The sequence below is a fragment of the Leuciscus leuciscus genome (genome assembly GCF_965113295.1).
Source record: "Leuciscus leuciscus genome assembly, chromosome: 2".
Taxonomy (NCBI): domain Eukaryota; kingdom Metazoa; phylum Chordata; class Actinopteri; order Cypriniformes; family Leuciscidae; genus Leuciscus; species Leuciscus leuciscus.
In genome coordinates this window covers 6,346,910-6,365,938 of record NC_138726.1, presented here as the reverse complement: position 1 = coordinate 6,365,938, position 19,029 = coordinate 6,346,910, and the positions used below count along the sequence as shown (strand labels likewise).

General features: G+C 37.9%; 1 protein-coding gene and 1 long non-coding RNA gene across 5 annotated transcripts in view; one reads left to right on the top strand and one right to left on the bottom strand.

The window, feature by feature from the left end:
- The window catches only part of dennd5a (DENN/MADD domain containing 5A), a 64,519-nt gene that overhangs the window by 6,611 nt on the left and 38,879 nt on the right, over positions 1–19,029 (top strand). For 2 of the 4 annotated variants that reach the window (XM_082162022.1, XM_082162021.1), the window contains exons 2-4: positions 14,168–14,239; positions 14,838–14,947; positions 16,927–17,599. In XM_082162022.1, the coding sequence (XP_082018148.1) occupies positions 14,168–14,239; positions 14,838–14,947; positions 16,927–17,599 (855 nt within the window). The remainder of the gene's footprint in view (positions 1–14,167; positions 14,240–14,837; positions 14,948–16,926; positions 17,600–19,029) is intronic. The other 2 variants (XM_082162023.1, XM_082162024.1) reach the window with 1 other exon arrangement.
- Positions 1–19,029, bottom strand: part of LOC309493024 — a 142,712-nt gene that overhangs the window by 109,312 nt on the left and 14,371 nt on the right. The gene's annotated exons all lie outside the window — the stretch shown is intronic.

The window sequence follows — 19,029 nt, the reverse complement described above, 5'->3', positions numbered from 1 at the left end:
TAGTTTTCATAGAAAAGTCAGTAATGATGCTAAAGTATATAAAACTTGCTTTATTTTCGAAATGACTTTCAGTTCATTAAAGTGAGTCAGATAATGATCCAGTAACCGCTCCAATGAATTCAGTGAGTCCAATAAAGGATCTGTCAGACTAAATCAGACTGTGGTAACTTTAGTTAAAAGCCGATTTCACACAGAGATTCTGGAAAATAGACGGATAATGTGTCCCGGGATCGTTGGATTTTGGTACATTTACACTGCCAGTGATTTTCTGCAGGGCTCCAGACTAAAAATTTTAGGAGCGCAAGCAGAAAATGTAGGGGCACACCTTAAATCAGCTTGCAATGCAATTATTCAAATTTCCCCCAAAATAACTGTAATACTGACAAATTATTTAATAATAAATAGACTTAACGTACAGATATTACAATGTGCAGTTTTATTTTAAGTTCACAGGCTCCAGACTAACATCTGAGGGCAGCGGCACCGGAGCCACTGAGTTCTACAAAACAATATCTGGTAGCACTGGGGCTGACAATAAAGCACTAAGCTTAATTTAGGGTGTAGATGAAATTAACTTTAATTATTATCATTCATAATGTCTTAATATTTATTAAAAAGCAAAACGAGTGAAAAAAATTTATATTAGGGAGAGAAAATAGCCAATAAGCATCCTACTGTTTACAATGGTGATTTTTATTTTATTTTTTTAAATAAGAGTTTTCCTACATCTTAAAATGTTTAGTTTTAGGACAATCTTTGAAGGATGAACAAAAAATGTGTTGGTCGGTCATAACATTTATATACAGACCCTTTCCAAAAAATTTGAATATCATGGAAAAGTGTATTTATTTCCATAATTCCATTCAAAACGTTAAACTTCCATAGATTATAGATTCAGGGCCCACAACTTAAACGATTTCAAGTATTTTGTTGTTTATTTGTACATAATTTGGGCTTCCAGCTCATAAAACCCACGAAAACAGGATTTCAAAAAATTTGAATATTACATGAAATCACACAGTAATCACACAGTAATACCATGGTCATTGAACCAGGTTTTGGTTATTTTGGCAGTGTGGGCAGATGCAAATCCTGCTGGAAAATGAAGGAAGCATGAAGTGCTCTGGAAATGTCCTGGTAGACGGCATACAGGGAAGTGATAAGACTGTAATACCTAATAGTGTTACAATAATAAAAACAGCCCTGACTCCTAAGCTCGATCAAGCTTTATTCTATGCAAAAATAAATCATCACATTACTGTAAATATATTATTATTGTTAATATTATTGCTATTATTAGTAGTATTGCATTCTCTAAAAAGAGATTTACAGCTAGTTATTTAGATCCAGCTGGAGAACATTCACCTCTCACCGGCTTGTCTTGTGCCGGGGTGTTTCCTCTTTATGTGCTTTAACATGCATGTTGGGCTCCCGTGAAAAGCAAGTTCCGCCTTGCATGTATTGCTTACGACAGCATTCTTGGTTTGAAGTTTTGTCAAACTTTCACACACCTTGCTAGTTCGGATTCGTTTGCACTCCGTCATAATTCGCGCTGTGTTTTCTTCTATCGCAATAGCATTTGTAACGACTGCATTACATTCTAGCGCTACAGCGCCGTAGCGGTCAAATCGCGATATTGCAGGCCCTTACATTAGGTCACGTGGGATCAAACGACTACTCGACAATAAAGATATTTGTCGACAATTTTTTATTGTCGACGTTGTCAACAATGTCGACTAATCGTTTCAGCCCTAGTCACACTACGTGAACTCACTCAGAGGCCCACATAAAAGAAAATTAATAGTTGAATAAAGTCATTATTTTTGTTTGTTTTTGCGCACAAAAAGTATTCTCATCGCTTGATAAACTTAAGGTTGAGCCACTGTAGTCACTTGGACTATTTTAAACATTGTCTTTACTGACTTTTCTGTGCCGGCAAGTTTCAATAACATAGAAGCCTAATGGAGGAGTGAGCCAGCTCTCAGATTTAATACAAAATATCTTAATTCGTGTTCTGAAGATGAACGAAAGTCTTACGGGGTTGGAACAACATGAGGGCAAGTAATTACTGACAGAATTTTCTTATTTGGGTGAACTATCCCTTTAAAAACGCTGATTAATCCAGTAAAGAAACAAGTGAAGTATTTATTAGTGAGTCATTGAATCATTCATTCATTCAAACAGATGAAAAAAAAAAGAAAGAATTCAAATTATATATATGTTTTAAATAGACTACAGCAATTAACATTGTGTCAGAACCTCTAGTAAATGCAGTTATTTTTGTTAGTTGTCTATTCATAATCGTGTGAGAATCTTGATCTCTATTTTAACCAAAAAAAAAACAAAAAAAAGTGTTATTCTCACTTTATCTGGAATCGTGAAGCTCTTGTAAGACATTTTGTCACAGCAAACTCACAGATTGGGCAAAATAATGATTGCGCTTGAGATTCAGAAAAGCAGTCCTGAATTGGATACAAATGTCTTAAAAAAAATGTAATAAGCACTATGTAAAATAAGTGTTCATTTCAATCATCTACTGGGAAACTTGTAGAGATCAAGCACTGATTGTGATCTTGAGTTATATTTGTGGCATCAGACAACTGTTAAAGTAAAACAAAAATGTTTTTAAATCTTGGACCAGAAAGGATGCATCTGATCCTGCTCTTGTATATAAAAAGCCCTTTCTGTGTGGTTTCATGTCTATGACCTGTTTGAGTGAACTTTTGTGTGTATGTTCTCATTTCCTGTACCATTCCTTCTCTGCTATTAGCATCACATTCACAAACAGAGCGAGAATGACAAGAAGAATGCCGTTTGCACAGATGTGTTTGCATCTACACATTAAATGGCAGTGTGAATTGTTTAGTGTAGACAAACACTTATTTTTGAAGTGTTGGGATGGTTTAGAGACTGACGAGGTTGACGGACGTCTCCCTGTGACTAACACTTCGCCGATGCTAACCGACACTTAGGCCAAAGTGTGACCAAAAAAGCATATCTTCTGTTATATCACTCACTGATCAAATGAAAGCTGCTAATTGGGGTGCAGAACATAAAGTCCAGCTTATTTTTTTTCTTTAAATTAGCCCTCTCATCCTCTGTTGTGTTGCTTTTGCAATGAAACTGCAGTAGTTCCATGTGCCAGATTTCTGCAAAGTTTGTGACAAAACCCTCTTTTATTCCCAGTGACGGGGCACAGGGTGAGGGCTTCATTAGCATATGCATGAGAGGCCCTGCTGGCAGAGCATTCTGATTGGCTGGCTCACACCATCAGGCCTCGGTACACTGAGGACGGCAGCTGTGCTCGACACACACTCACACACACACATACCGATTTAAACACTATCCCCTAGGAGTTTCCCATGCACCCCGTGTCTTGAGCTCTTTCTCAATGACATCACTATTAAAGAGCGCTCCTTTGAGCTCCTCGTACTCTGATTAGTCATTAATCTCATGTGCATGATAAAGACGTTTTAAGATCAGCTTTATTGAATAATTTTTAAGCTGCATTGAGAACTCAGTAACTAGACATCCATGTAAAGTCATGAAATTCTGTGATTTGAATGTACCGTAAATTCCTAAACTGGCTTAACTCCATCTTTTACGCATAATTTAAAGATGTGTGACTGCTCAATTAAAGCCGTTTTGAAGCAGTCCAGCTCTAGCCGTTTCATGCTACACCATGTAATTACAGAATTTATTCACAATTGTCTTTAACCCTGTGTAAAGTGTGTTTGTTCCTGTGTAAAAATGAGCTAATTTCTGTCTTCCTGTTGGAGCAGAGAAACACAGTGTTGTTAGCATGCTTATTTTGACCTTGCATGTTGCTGAATAGCCTGAGGTTGCACTGCAGCAAAATGAATCTCCACTGTGCCCCAATGGTCTTGATTCATTCTTCAACAATTAAAGGGATATTTCACTGGAAAGATGAATGTGTATTTAAATTGGGTCATTTATGTAGTAGAAATGTGAAATTATTTTAGAAGTTGGTGCCTTCTAGACCAGTGGTTCTCAAAGTGTGGTACGCGTACCACTAGTGGTACGCAGGCTCCGTCTAGTGGTACGCAGAGGAATCACTGAATTTCGCACGCAAGATTAAACCGGTGTGATCTTTTACTGTCTATTTTGTGATCAGTCTTGGCTGGTCCCTGGAGCGTACGATACGATTACACCGGTGTGAGTAGAACGGCCAATGCATCCCGTGATCAACTGCTAAATTAAAATGTGCTTTCGCAGTTGGCTGGCTGACAATAATAAATATTCTTATTAAAAATTAAGCTGCCTAATTTTTGAGCTGTGCATAACCGTAGCTGAATAGTTTGTCCTACTACGCTACTGTTTTTTCATATTGGTCATTATGGTGGTACTTGGAGAGCCAAATATTTTCTGAGGTGGTACTTGGTGTAAAAAGTTTGAGAACCACTGTTCTAGACTGAGAAAAGCCAGAAAATGTATTTTTGGCTCATGTGGATGAAAGACAACAACTCCCAGAATGCACTTGCTTCGCTGCCCTATGAGGACACTCCCAAGCCACGCCTACCGGTTACAGAGGGCAGTATCGGGAGAAATGATACGACTAGGCTACTAGTTGACTCAAAACTGAAAAGACGTGGTTTTATCGTGAGATCCCCCTATGGGCGGGTTGAAGACATGCGGAACGAGCTCCTCCTACTGGCTGTAGTCTCTCGCCCCCGATGACGCTAAATGACAATTTTTGCGTCATCTGAGGGGTTTTTCCAGACACACAATACATAATCTCTCGTCTCAGGGGGACATGAGGGAGGGAAGCACGGTCACTCGAAAATACTACCGGGTTTCTACTGATGCAAAGCTTAATGCTAATCGGTGAAGTATCCCTTTAAATATCTCTACTACACCTGTACACCACATCCCAGGGTGTGTAAAAAAGAAAAAGCTTTTTATTTAAGCCTAAATTCAATCTGTTCATCATATAAAGCGATCGTGGCTCTTCAGAAAATTTGGACTAAACCGCTCAATTCATTCATTTTTCACTCATTCATTCATTTTTTTTAAGCGCCAAAGTGGTGTCAGTGGAGGGACAGAAAGCTCTCAGATTTCATCGAAAGATCTTCATTTGTGTTCTGAAGATGAACAAAAGTCTTACAGGTTTGGAACAACATGAGGGTTAGTAATTAATGACAGAATTTTCATTTTTGGGTGAACTATCTCTTTAACCCACCCTTAAACCTACTCATACCCCCAAACCTGTCCTTAACCTTCCCCGTATCACACCTCGATAGCAGCACAAGTATTTTGCAATACAACATCAACACAATACGTAATATTTGTTTCATTTTTTTTATGCAAGTACATTGTAGTTAAAGACCCCTAATATAAAGGGGGACCAAAAAGGAAAACACTAGCTATGGTTCTAGTCAATTCAGTTCACGTTTATTTGTATAGCGCTTTTCACAATACACATAGTTTCAAAGCAGCTTTACAGAAAATGCCACATTACAATATAGAGCGATCTGTTATCAGAGGTAACTGTCTAAGTTATGTATTTCAGAAATAACATATACAAAATCACACAGTTAGCTAAAAATGTATCCATTTAAACAATGTAATAATTTAAGGCAGAAACAATGAGCTCAATGAAGTAATGAATACATGTTTGTTAACAAATGATTTTATTATCTTACATAGTTTTTGTTAACACTTTATTTTACAGTGTCCTTGTTTCATGTTACATGTACTTACCATAGTAATAACTATAAATTATGCATAATTACATGCAACTAACCCTCAACCAAACCCTAATCCTACCCTAACCCTATAGTAAGTACATGTAGTTGCTTAACATTACTCGGTACTTTAATATATAATTACACTGTAACAATGACACCTTAAAATAAAGACTTTTAAAATAACATTGTAGTTAAAGACCCCTAATATAAAGTGTGACCAAAAAGGAAAACACTAGCTTTGGTTCTTTTCAAAGTTGCGAATTTAACTTGGAATATCGCATATATTTGAGTACGTTTAAGAACTGCGGGGGTGAAGAGGCTGTGCATGTGGGGCTGACCTCAGCTGTTTGGATATGTTTGTTTCAGCAGCGAATTTTCACAGGAAAACGTCATCCGCCATCTGTTACTCAGATATTCATTTGCTCTTTTCTGTGGCCCTTTCTTTGCTCACACAAATGTAGACTCACTGTTAGAAGAAAAGGTCGAAAACCGTCTTTCAGGCGCTTCATATGTAGAACATTTGAAGGGATCCATTTTAGTTTAGTTTTATTATCATTATCATTTATTGTCATTCAGTTTTAAACATACTTTGTCACTAGGAAACAATTGAAAAACCACTGAACATGAAAGTAAATGCAATTATTTAATTATTCTCATTATATTGAACCTTTTTGGCATAAAGGGTTCTTTAAAATTCAGTCAAATATAGATCCCCGTTGAAACCTTTGTTTCTAAGAGTGACTGTCTCTCATCCATCCGACGCCATTGTGCTGCAAGGATCAACATTGTGTCATCACATCAACCCCAGTCCAATTATTCATTAGCAGAGGCGTACAAGTGATGCATAATCAATCTGTCATTTCTCATTCTTAAATTCCCAGTATGGAGCGCTGCGATGATGACGTGTTTCTGTAGGCCGAGTTCGCATCACTCTGGTTCCCTCGACAAAAACCCAATAGGATTTTTCCGTTGGAGTTTTGATAATTGTAATTGCACGCTTTGTTCATTATGAACACAACTTTTATGAATTTCTAAACCTAAATACGACTTAAATGAGCTATAATAAGGCTATAAATGAACGTCACCACAAGCTTCCGACAACTCTTTCAGCCTTCATTTAAAACATTTTCCCTGAAAGTTTGAGTTGGAAAAGCAAGGGCACAATTATAAACACAATGAGTCTGTGAAAGCGGATTAGTGAGTAGATGATTTACCTGTTCAGTGTGATGACGTTTAATGTCCCCAACAACCTTTGTTGTCCCATTTAGCCACTTGTTAGCAACCTCCTTATTCAAGACAAGTGAAAGCCTTAAGCCTTAAAGCAGGGGTGGGGAACCTTTTTCCTATCAAGGGCCATTTACAATTTTTTAACATTCTTTAAGGGCCATTGTAATGAGGTTCAGTGTTTGGAAGGAAGAAGACCGGGTCGGCGTGACTGGGCCTCGTACGTTTTATTGGAAACTCAAAACTATAAACAAAACAAAAGGTGCGCAGGCAGCCTTTACCTTTTTCATCACTGCAAGCGCATCCCCACAAACTAAGGAGACTGGCTTGCCTTTCACTTCAAAAAAATAAATAAAAATGTGTCCATTTTTCTTGAAAAGCACGACATTCTGAATCTACCTTTCTTTTTTTGACAGTCGCCATGATGCATATCAGCGATGACAACCGCTACGTGTCTGTTGCGTTCATTCTGACTGTGACCCGGACACAGTCGGAAGCGACCACCTGGAAACCTGACTCTATTATGTTATTTTATAATATTATTGTATATTATCTATTATATGAAATGTAACGTGGTTAGTTAGTTAGTTCCGGGAAGGAGGAGGCGGGAACCGGCAAACGTTTAAACCACTTTAAAACATTAATACGCAAATGTAAAAGTAAAAGCAGCAGCCCCTCATGGACGACTACCACACACACACACATAAAGTAAAGTCCATGCCTGGTCCTCCGCTGTCTTTCGTTCCGATCCTTTTATGCGCCCCGAAGCTGATCAGTGAGAAACTTGAAACCGGTGCGGCGCGCAGGTGACTCATTAACACTCGCGCTACTGGCCTCGCCCTGCTCTCACGGCTCGTGGACTCGTGCTGCTTGCCACTTTGCCTATTTTGTGTTTTCTATCATAGGAAAAGTAATTGCTTAGATTTTTGTTTCTGAAGTTGTTGTGTTTTTTTTTTTGGGAGGAATTGACTCGCGGGCCGCATCAAACTGTTTTGCGTGCCGGTTACGTTCCCCACCCCTGGCTTAAAGTCTTAAATTGCACTTTCGTGAATACTACAGATTGTACATCTGCGCATTTTTGTATCCATGTACTATTGGATTGGCAGAGGGTTATTAACAGAACACGTTTTGCTTCGGGAGGTCGGGCGGAACTGACAAGAAGTTGGGCCGCTTCTTTTGGCCGAAAACACTGTGTTCGTGGTCGTCCAGTTCACTACAACACGGAGGCTTTTCAGATTTTCCGTTGCGGCGTTCTCATCGTATTTACGATTCTCTGCCTCCTTTAGCCGCTGCCTACATTGCGCTAGATCCAACCGGAAGTAACTCACTCCCGTTAAACGTTCACTTTTCGAATTCTTGCACCCGAGACACCGTCATAACTAGTTTGCTAAGAAGTATTCCCTACTAAAGCAAGGTGGTATTTGACTCTGGTAAGTGTATCCATCGCAGACTGGTGGGCGTGGCCTTGGAGGGCAACATGCCCAGTGCATTATGGGTGTTGACGTTTTCCTACATATTTGGCAAAAGGGAAGACGGCAGCCTTTTTTCTTTGTTTTCTCTAGTCAGCACTGATTTCAAAAGAATGTTTCGCCTTTCTACTGAATAGGCAGCCAAGTTTTACTGAAAGCCCAGTTTGCCAGCGTTGAAGGACGATGGAACCCGAACTACTAAAATGCTTGCTTGTTTCCGGGTTTTTGCCTACGAAAACACATCATCCCCCGCTGCACTCTATATTTTTCCTCACACAATATTTTTCCTGCAGCTGTTTAGATGACTAGTCTCAGCTCTATGCCTTTAAAAGCATGCTATCGGTTTCTGCTGGTACTTCAGGGCCCCGTCACTGCTGGTTTAGATGTATTAATGCTGTCTTCAGTGGGCATCACGAACACGCTCTCAGACCTCATGCATTCACGTCAGGCTCGTGGCCTCAGGCTGTTCTCTGGCCAACAGACACAAGCTTTCAGCCACCGCACAGAAGTACTTTATAAGATAAAGTTCATCTCTTCCCTCTTAGCCTAGAGCCATGAAATCTGTTTGTGTACTATAAATCAAAAAGCATCTGTTATAGTCCAGCTTTCTTCTATGATTATAGCAAATTAAAAGCATTTTTTAAATTTTCAAAGGAAATAATAGGTAAATTCACCATAAAATCTAAATTGACGGTTCTTATTTTTTATGGAATATTGAATTGTTTATAATAATTGATTTAAAAAAAAAATATTCATGTGCCCTCGTAATAATCAAAATAACAACATTGATCCAATTATCTGATGGAAGGAATAAAGTCCCGCCCTAATTTTATTAATTTTTTCACAATAGGGAAGAAAAAATGATGTCAACTTCTGTTTCATGCCGACTATATTTATTAGATATTTGTAGGGCAGGTAAAATTACTATGGGCCAGACAGAAAAAATGGGTAAAAAAAGTAGCGAAACATGCATTGTGGGTGTTTTCAATGAATATGGTTTGTTGAACCAATTATTTTAATGTGGTTGCTTTGGCATTTTTGTACTTTTCCCCAAACCCAGTAAGAAATAAGGTCTGGTTTGTTTTTCTTAAGCACTGACCTTTCCAAAAACCACAGGGTCTTTTCACCTCAGACAGTGTGTTTTCCCCTCCACATCATTTTATGGCTCTGATGCTCTCTGTAAAAGTACCAGAGCTTTTTTTACAGGTGTCTTTTTTTTTTTATCGTTTTTTAAAATATAAATAAAATAAAATTGTACGACACAGACTCTGATCAGCAGCAGATTTAAAAAAAACCTAAATAGAAAAAGAAAACAGAAAGGTGGAACCACTGTACCATTGATAATATATTTGGGGGATAAAAAACCTGGTGTTTGTTGTGGTTTTGAACGAGGCCCTTTATGCTCTTTCTGCTGTTTATTTAGTTGGTTTACATCACCGGTGCTTTTCACCTCGGCCTTATTGATCTGTTTGCAGTTCATAATATCTAAAGCATGTTTGCTGTTGACAAAATGATGAGCGTCTAGTTTGTCGTTTAGCTCATCCTCACTTGAGCTCGGGCCTTTTGTGCTGACCGTCCCATGATTGAAACAAATCATGTGTGAGTGAGGTGCTGGCAGAGAATTAACAAGGCTGATGAACCATGACCAAGTGTTTTCATTCATCACCAGAGCTGATTGCTTTTGTCCTCTGCGTGCGGCACTGCGTCTGAAATCATGTTCAGGTTTATTAGAGAGAACATGGAAGTCAAGCATTGAGTCGCTGTGCAGTGATTCTGGTGTGACTGTGAGTTTTGGATGGATACTGGTGAACACAGTTTGCTGGCAGTACCTGTTTTGGTTAAGTGAAATAGATTTGATACATTTCTACAATAAAACAGAACTTCATATGGTTAACATTTTGATTTAGATATGCTTTTATATTGAATATAAACAAATGTTGTTGTTTTTTTGGTTGCCATACATGCTGTCTTAGATAAATGGTAGTAAAATAATGATTTGATTTGATTTTATTTTATTTTATTAAATTGGTTTCAGTTAATGCAAGAACATTTCAATCCAGAATTTTTGGAATTTTTACATAAAAAAATTTGCAAAATGGATATTCTGCAAGAAGAATTAAAAGACTCGCATCCTACCTGAATTATCCCTATAATTATGCATTATCCCTATAATTATGCATTATCCCTATAATTGTGCATCATCCCTATAATTATGCTACACCCCCCCCCCCCCCCCCCCCCCAAAAAAAATATATAAAAATGTTAAGTCCATAAACGGGTTAGGAATTCAGCGTTATTTTTTATCGTATCACTATTATTATTATTTTTTTTCATTGGTGCATTTAAAAAAAAGTTGTTGCTACTTTAGATATTCAGTGCATTGGTTTCAGTTTGATCTACATGACATATAATGTATGACATCAATTTACAAAACACCAAAGTTTAATTTTGATTGATTGATTAATTTCAATTTCTATATAGACTTATTGCACAGCTTTGGAGCTGTTTTAGTTTGTCTTGTGTGATGGCCACATTATCACTTCAAATATACTTACATTTTCAATACATTAATGGTCTATCATCAGTTATTCTTCCATGCATCATGTCAAACAGTTGTCACATCAAATCTTAACCTCCATTAAGCTGGAAAACGTCTTGTTTGGGTCTTTTGAACTTGATACGTAAAAACATCCTCATAATAACTGATGTCAATCATTTCTTCTTAAAGGTCATAATAAATAAATAAATAAGTGCAAGAATCTGTTATTTAAGAATCTATTTTTTTTTATAGAAATTCCTTTATTTCCCTTGTAGTGTGAGTTGAATAATAATTAATAATTAAATAATATTTTAATAATTTGACCATCCACACATAAAGATTTTAACATCAGCCTTGGTGCTTCACAATGCATTATAGATATATATAACATTCCCTTAAGGGTGTCTATACACACTGTACTATCTCTTACTAGTTTTATTCCAGTTCTCAACAGAATCTCATATTTAATGTTTACAGATATTATAATTATAAAGTGCAAAGAGAGAAAAAAAAAAAAAACTTGCATGGAAACAAGATTCTCATGGAAGATGCCAGATCAGAAACATTAATAAAGAATGGAATAAAATCCATAATTTAACAGCACACTACATATTGAGATATGTTTTCATATGGTCATACTTGACGGTGTTTAAACAGCCCAGCAGCCTCTAGTGTGTGTGTGTGTGTGTGTGGGTTAATTCCACACATTCCTGACCTCATTTCTGTTGTGATCCCAGACCAGTGAAACTACCGGATCTGATTTACATCTATATAAACTCGTCAAACACACTCTCTCTCTGTGAAGATCAGTGACAAATAAACACGTTCTTGCCCTGAACACATTCCTCAGGGAAATATCCTTCAGAGACACGTCTATTCTTGTTGCATCAAGGCTGTATTCATTGTCTAAGGCAGGTTAACAGATCTTAAATTGTCCCTGATATGGAAGCTGAAGAGATTTCACTGTGTGACATTCATGCTTGCACACACTGCCTTCAGTCTCCGTTGTTTCAACATGCCGTGTGTAATGTGTGTGACGGCTCACAGAAGCTCAAACACACCGTGAATCTCCACAACAGTGGACAGAACGCAACAAGGTTTCAAGCCGTTAAGTTTGACATATTACGCAACACATCTCAACTGATATCGTTTTTTTCTTTTATCTTCAGTACCTGTTAAACGTCTCATGCACACTAGGGCTGCATTTATTTAATAAAAAATACAGTAAAAACAGTAATATTGTGAATTATTACTACAATAAAAAATAAAAATAAAGTTTTTCTGTCGTAATATATTTTATAATATGTAATTTATTCCGGTGATCATTACTCCAGTCATCAGTGTCACTTGATCCTTCTATATGATGATTTGGTGCTCAAGAAATATATATATATATATATATATATATATTTTAAATTACAATTTTTCTGCTTAACATTTTTTTTGTGGAAACCAGATATCATTCAAATATTTGTAACGCTTTACAATAAGATTTCATTATTGAACATGAACTAAAAATGAACTGCACTTCTACAGCATTTAATAATCTTTGTTAATGTTAATTTCAACATTTACTAATACATTATTAAAGTCTGTAAACATTAGTTAATGCACTGTGAACTAACATGAACAAACAACGAACAGCTTTATTTCTATTAACTAACGTTAAAGATGGACAAATACAGTAACAAATGTTTTGTTCATTGTTTAGTTCATGTTAGTTAATACATTTACTAATGTTAACAAATCAAACCTTATTGTAAAGTGTTACCGATTTTTTTTTTTTTTTTTTTTTTTTTTTAGACAGAAATTAATACTTCTATTCATCAAGGATGCATTAAATTGATCAAGGTGGCAGTGAAGAGATTTATAAGTAACGCTACAAAGGTTTTCTATGTAATAAATGCTTTAATGAATACAGTTAATAAATGCAAATAAAATTCGGTTCATTGAACTTTACATTCATCATAGAATTCTGAAAAAAGTATCACAGTTTCCATAAAAATGTTAAGCAACACAACTGAAAATTTATGATAAAAGTAAGAAAGTCTTGACTGAGCATATAATATTGATTTCTGAAGGATCATGTGACACTGATGATGCTGAAAATTCAGCTTTGATCACAGGAATAAATTTGATTTTTAAACATATTAAAATAGAAAACAGTTATCTTAATTTGTAATAATATTTCACAATATTACTGTTTTTAATGCATCTTGGATCAAATAAATGCAGCCTTGGTGAGCATAAGAGACTTCTTTCAAAAACATTAAAAAATTGCAAACTTTTGACAGGTACTGTATTTCTTGTAGTGACAGTTAAAAACAAAATACTAAAACTAGTTAACATCTCCACAACAACGGGCAGAACAGATGTTTCAAGACATTAAGTGAGACAAATTATATCTTGACATGATGTCTGAAAACATTTTTAAAAAAGAACCCAAAAACGGCAAAAGAAAACAATGTTATTAATTGATTATTTTTTTACTTTTCTTATTTGATGTGGTTTTAATTTGACATTTGTGACCCTGGACGACAAAACCAGTCACATGGGTCCATATTTTGAAATTGAGATGTATACATCATCTGAAAGCTGAATAAATAAACTTTCCGTTGATGTATGGTTTGTTAGGATAGGACAATATTTGGCCGAGATAAGACTATATGAAAATCTGGAATCTGAAAAAATCGAAACATTGAGAAAATCTCCTTTAAAGTTGTCCATTTATGTTGGCGATTGTGCTGCATTCACTCAACAAAAATAAATGTTTTATATATTTACGGAAGGAAATGTACAAAATATCTTCATGGAACATGATCTTTACTTAATATCCTAATGATTTTTGTCATAAAAGAAAAATCATTAATTTTGACCCATACAATGTATTGTTGGCTATTGCCACAAATAAACCCGTGCGACTTATGACTGGTTTTGTGATCCAGGGTCACATTTTACAAATATTTTAAACATGAAATCAAATTGTTTTAAATGTATATTTATTTATTTATTAAATAAAACATTTAACAGCATTTAAATAAGATATAAATATGGCTGAAACTTTATTTTGAAATTAATAAATTGATGATTGATTTCCTGATTGTATTTTTTAAGCGGCACTCCGAGCCCTCCATAATGAATGGTGTTCTCTATGAGTAACGAGTGACTAATGCTCACTCACCGTCCTCATGTAAGTGATTAATTACACTGTTTTATCTGTTGTGTAGCTTTATGCCAGTATATACAGGCCACTAGATTCAGTGATGGTGCCAGAGGAAAGTTGGCGAGTGCAGACGAAGGTAACCCTCATCCCAACCTCCAATGCTCCTGTTTGTATCACAATCAACCACAGCTCGGCCTGTGCCCGCTAACCTTTAACCTTTCCACGCACTTCTTTCACAGCACCGCTGTTTGTCCGTGTGTGAGATGGCTCGTGGTCGGGTAGTTTGGGATCACCTGTCTGATTTTCCTGCCCTTTTCCCCTTCAACTCCATTTCCTATTCCTCTCTCAGCAGCAGAAACTTATTAGCACTCCGAACTTTTTGCTTTGGTGAACTCTCGCCAAGGTTTCGCTTGGTGGGCTGCTGTAACTCCTTCACTTGGAATGATTTTCAAGGCACGTTTTTCCAATGCGTGTTCCGACACTTTTCTGCTTCAACTGTTCTGGCACTTTTTTGGCTTTGACTCGGTTTGATTTTCTGTTTTCATGTCTGTTTTTTTCGCAACGTTCTAGACCAGTGTCTTCCTCCAGAAGAAATAAGTATATCACTGTATTTGTGGTTTGGTCTGCTTGAATTGCCATGAATTTTGAAGATAGTTTTGGAAAAAAAGCTTATCTTTCTTTGTCTTTGTCTTTGTCTTTGTCTTTGTCTTTTTCTCTTTCTGTCCGAATCTCAGGTGAAAATTTTGAGCAGAGTCCACTGCGGCGAACTTTTAAATCTAAAGTTCTTGCGCACTATCCCAACAATGTGGAGTGGAACCCTTTTGACCAGGATGCAGTGGGAATGGTGAGTGAATATGGGTTCTTCAACAACTAATCCCAGTTTCATCCCAGAGAGCAGGGTGGCCACGGGCAGATACAATGCCAGTTGTGATAATAAGCTTATTTCTATTTCATCTCTTTTTCTTTCTATTCTATCTCAGGTGAGTATTGTAAGCAGCTCCAGTTTTGGAGATATCCAGCTATGCTGAAATCTAGGGCTGCCCCCAAATAAAGATTTTTCTAGTCGACTAGTAGTCGTTCATTTCAACCATTAGTCGACTTATTGCACGTTTATATATTAATGTAATTACTTAAAGTCTCCCTGTGGTGAAAATCAAGCTTTTAATGTTGTTTATATGTCTGTGTGGTGTTTTTAATATGCTTTGAGACAAACTATGTGCAAATTCATAAGCCAACACCATTGCTGAATATTTTGTCTTTAAAGTTGCTACTACTTGCATGTTTCAAATGATAAGCTGTATTGGAGGTCTATGGATGATAGTCGAACGTTTGGATTTCCTGCCTGACGTACTGTAATTACCACAAGCACCCGCCGCTACTTCCTGTGGAGTTTTTTTTCTGTAGCTAACCAATTTCTGAGTGAATGATTCAAAGGGCCCTGTTTTAACGATCCAAGCGCATGGTCTAAAGCGCAGGGTGCAAGTTCACTAAGGGAGTGTCCAAATCCACTAGTTTAACGACAGGAAAAAAGGGTTGTCCCTATTCTCTTAATGAGTAATGGGTGTGTTTTGGGATTTTCGAGCGTTAAACCAATCAGAGTCTCATCTCCCATTCTCTTTAAATGCCAGTTGCGCTCGCGCCATGGCGGATTTACATGAAGGAATTTAATAGTGGAAAGACCGAACGCGTCTCCAGAGCGCAAACGGATCTGCTCGTGCGCGAGGTAAAAGCCCGCTAGTAGACCATCTACGGGACAAGCTGGATTCCACCATATCTTTATGTACACAATAATAATCTTTTACATTGTAATCCTTTTATTTTAAATATTTGGCATGTTTGAGTGCTGCTGTGCGTCCCTGTGTGTTTAATAAGCAGAGTGTATGCGCGTTGTGGACCCGCCTATAGGCGCGCATTACTAACGCGCTCTTTAAATAACAAAAAAAATAATATTGTGCCAGGTTTCATTTGGTTAATGGCGCTGTCTATTTCTGTTGCCTCAAAATAGCAACGCACCAACACTGCGCCAGAACACACCTCGTTTTCAGACAAATGGGCGCAAATGCATTTGCTATTTAAACAACGTGGCGCAGGACGTGAAAATGAAAACTGCGTCGGACTGAAACTAGCAAAAAACACTTGCGTCGAGCCTGGCGCTGCATTGCGCCGGCTGTAAGATAGGGCCCAAAGACTCTTTCATAATATTTAAAAAGACACTCACCCGTGAACACGGACAAGTGAAGTATGCTTTCTGTTTTATAGATGACTAACAATTCCTAATTCCTCCTAATTTTATACTTTTATTTTAGGGATCACTCCAAAACACTCTTATATCTTTGCCCTGTCATAGGCCCTGTTTACACCTAGTATTAAGATATTGTTTTGTGTTTTGGTCGATAGCATCACAAGGTCGGTGGATTAAAACACCAGGTGTAAATGTGAATGTGTCTCCCTCGTCTACTTGTGATCCGATCGACTAAAACACATCCTAATACCAGGTGTAAACAGGGCCATAAAGCAGGAAGGCACTTGAAGTGGTGTAATGCCTAACAACGCCCTTTTGCCAGTCTATATTTAGACTATAGCTCTGCCTCTTGCACTGTATCACTTAAATATATCATATAAGATATAACACATTTGAGATATCTGAAATGTAATACTAACCATGCAAGGTTGTCGACAATCTTGAAATGGCACCTAATGTGCCTGGCTGCTAAATTGGTCGTTCAAATGAGTGCAGTGCCTTAAATTAAGGGTGCTTGTTGAAGGTCAAAAACAGTTAAGGGTCTTTGTAGAGCCTCAGAACCTGTTTTTGTTCCCCCACAGCTCTGTATGCCAAAAGGCCTGTCTTTCCGGACACAGACAGACACCCGCGATCCACAGTTCCACTCCTTCATCATCACGAGAGAGGACGGCTCCCGAACCTACGGCTTCGCCCTCACCTTCTTCGAGGAGGTGACCAGTAAACAGATCTGCAGTGCCATGCAGACACTCTATCACATGCACAATGCAGAACAGTACGACATCTTGCACACGCCACCCACACCTCGCAGTCCCGAAGACCCCCGTCCCACCCCTCAACATCTGCACGCCGCCCCATCCCTGTCCCGTTTGCAGCGTTTCAACTCGTATGACATCAGCCGGGACACACTCTACGTGTCCAAATGCATCTGCCTGATCACACCCATGGCCTTCGCCAATGCCTGCAGAAAGGTTCTCGAACAGTTGCACCAGGCCGTCACCTCGCCTCAGCCCCCTCCACTCCCGTTGGAGAGCTACGTCTACAACGTCCTCTACGAGGTCCCACTGCCACCGGCCGGGCGTTCCTTGAAGTTTTCGGGCGTATACGGGCCGGTGTTGTGTCAGAGACCCAGCACGTCTGAGCTGCCCCTCTTTGACTTCCCCATGCAGGAGGTGTTTGAGCTGCTGGGCTTGGAGAACGTGTTACAACTCTTCACCTGTGCACTCCTGGAGATCCAGATCCTTCTGTATTCGCAACGTGAGTAACTATCAGCCATCCCAGAATAGCCGTCGTTTCACCGTCTAGTTTAACAATAGTCCGGCTATGAGTAACCCATTTCTAGCTAAAATAACCTTGAATTTGGTTCCTCCGAATTTAATTATTATTATTTTTGGGATCACTCCAAACACTCCTATATCTTTGCCCTGTCATAGGCCCTGTTTACACCTAGTATTAAGATGTGTTTTGGTCGATAGCATCACAAGGTGGATTAACACACCAGGTGTAAACGTGAATGTGTCTCCCTCGTCTACTTGTGATCCGATCGACTAAAACACATCCTAATACCAGGTGTAAACAGGGCCATAAAGCAGGAAGGCACTTGAAGTGGTGACGACCTTTTGCCAGTCTATATTTAGACTATAGCACTGCCTCTTGCACCGTATCACTTAAATATATCATATAAGATATAACACAATTTAATGATCTTGAAATGGCCATATCAGGCACTTAATGTGCCTGGCTGCTAATCAGCCATCCCAAAATAGTCGTCATTTCACCATCTAGTTTAACTATAGACCCGATATAGTCCGGCTACGAGCCAAAATAACCTTGAATTTGGTTACATGTGGTTTTTGCCAAAATAACTTAAGAGATGTATGAAATTCCATCATGTAAGCAAAGTCAACAGTGATTACAAGGTGTTTGGTTTCATTTCTTCTCTCATTTTATTTCTTTGTTATCTAATTGATGACTAGTCTATTCTTGGGCTATGGATTGGACATCTATTAAATGTTCACTGACAGGCCAAATTTTGCCTTGTTTTAGCCTAGACGTCTGGGCTTTGTTTGGACGGCTATTAGACGTCTTTTAAACGCAAAATTGCCTGCTGGGATACTTCTGTAGATCTAGAGCCTGCTTATTATTATTATTATTATTATTCTCAGATTCAGACAAATTCCACACAAAAATGGCTAGAGGTTTTTCAAAAGGGCTGATTAGTTTTACGCAATTTCTAGGTGGGAAAGTGTCTGCCGGAAATCTGTGTTCCCAGACTTCTCCAATGTTCTTGTAAGAAGAAATTGTATCTGCTAAAGTTACAGAGATGCATGCTATCAAACAAAGCCCCGATAGTTTTGGTTCAGACACTTAGGGACAGATTTACTAAACTGGGCAAATTAGCGTGAGAGCGCAATTTAAAAAAATATGTCCCCTTTTAATAGGACATATGTGACCCTGGACCACAAAACCAGTCACATGGGTCTATTTTATGAAATTGAGATGTATACATCATCTAAAGCTGAATAAATAAGCTTTACATTGGCGTATGGTTTGTTATGATAGGACAATATTTGGCCGAGATACAACTATATGAACATCTGGAATCTGAGGGTGCAAAAAAAAAAATCGAAACATTGAGAAAATCTCCTTTAAAGTTGTGCATTTATGTTCACGATTGTCCTGCATTC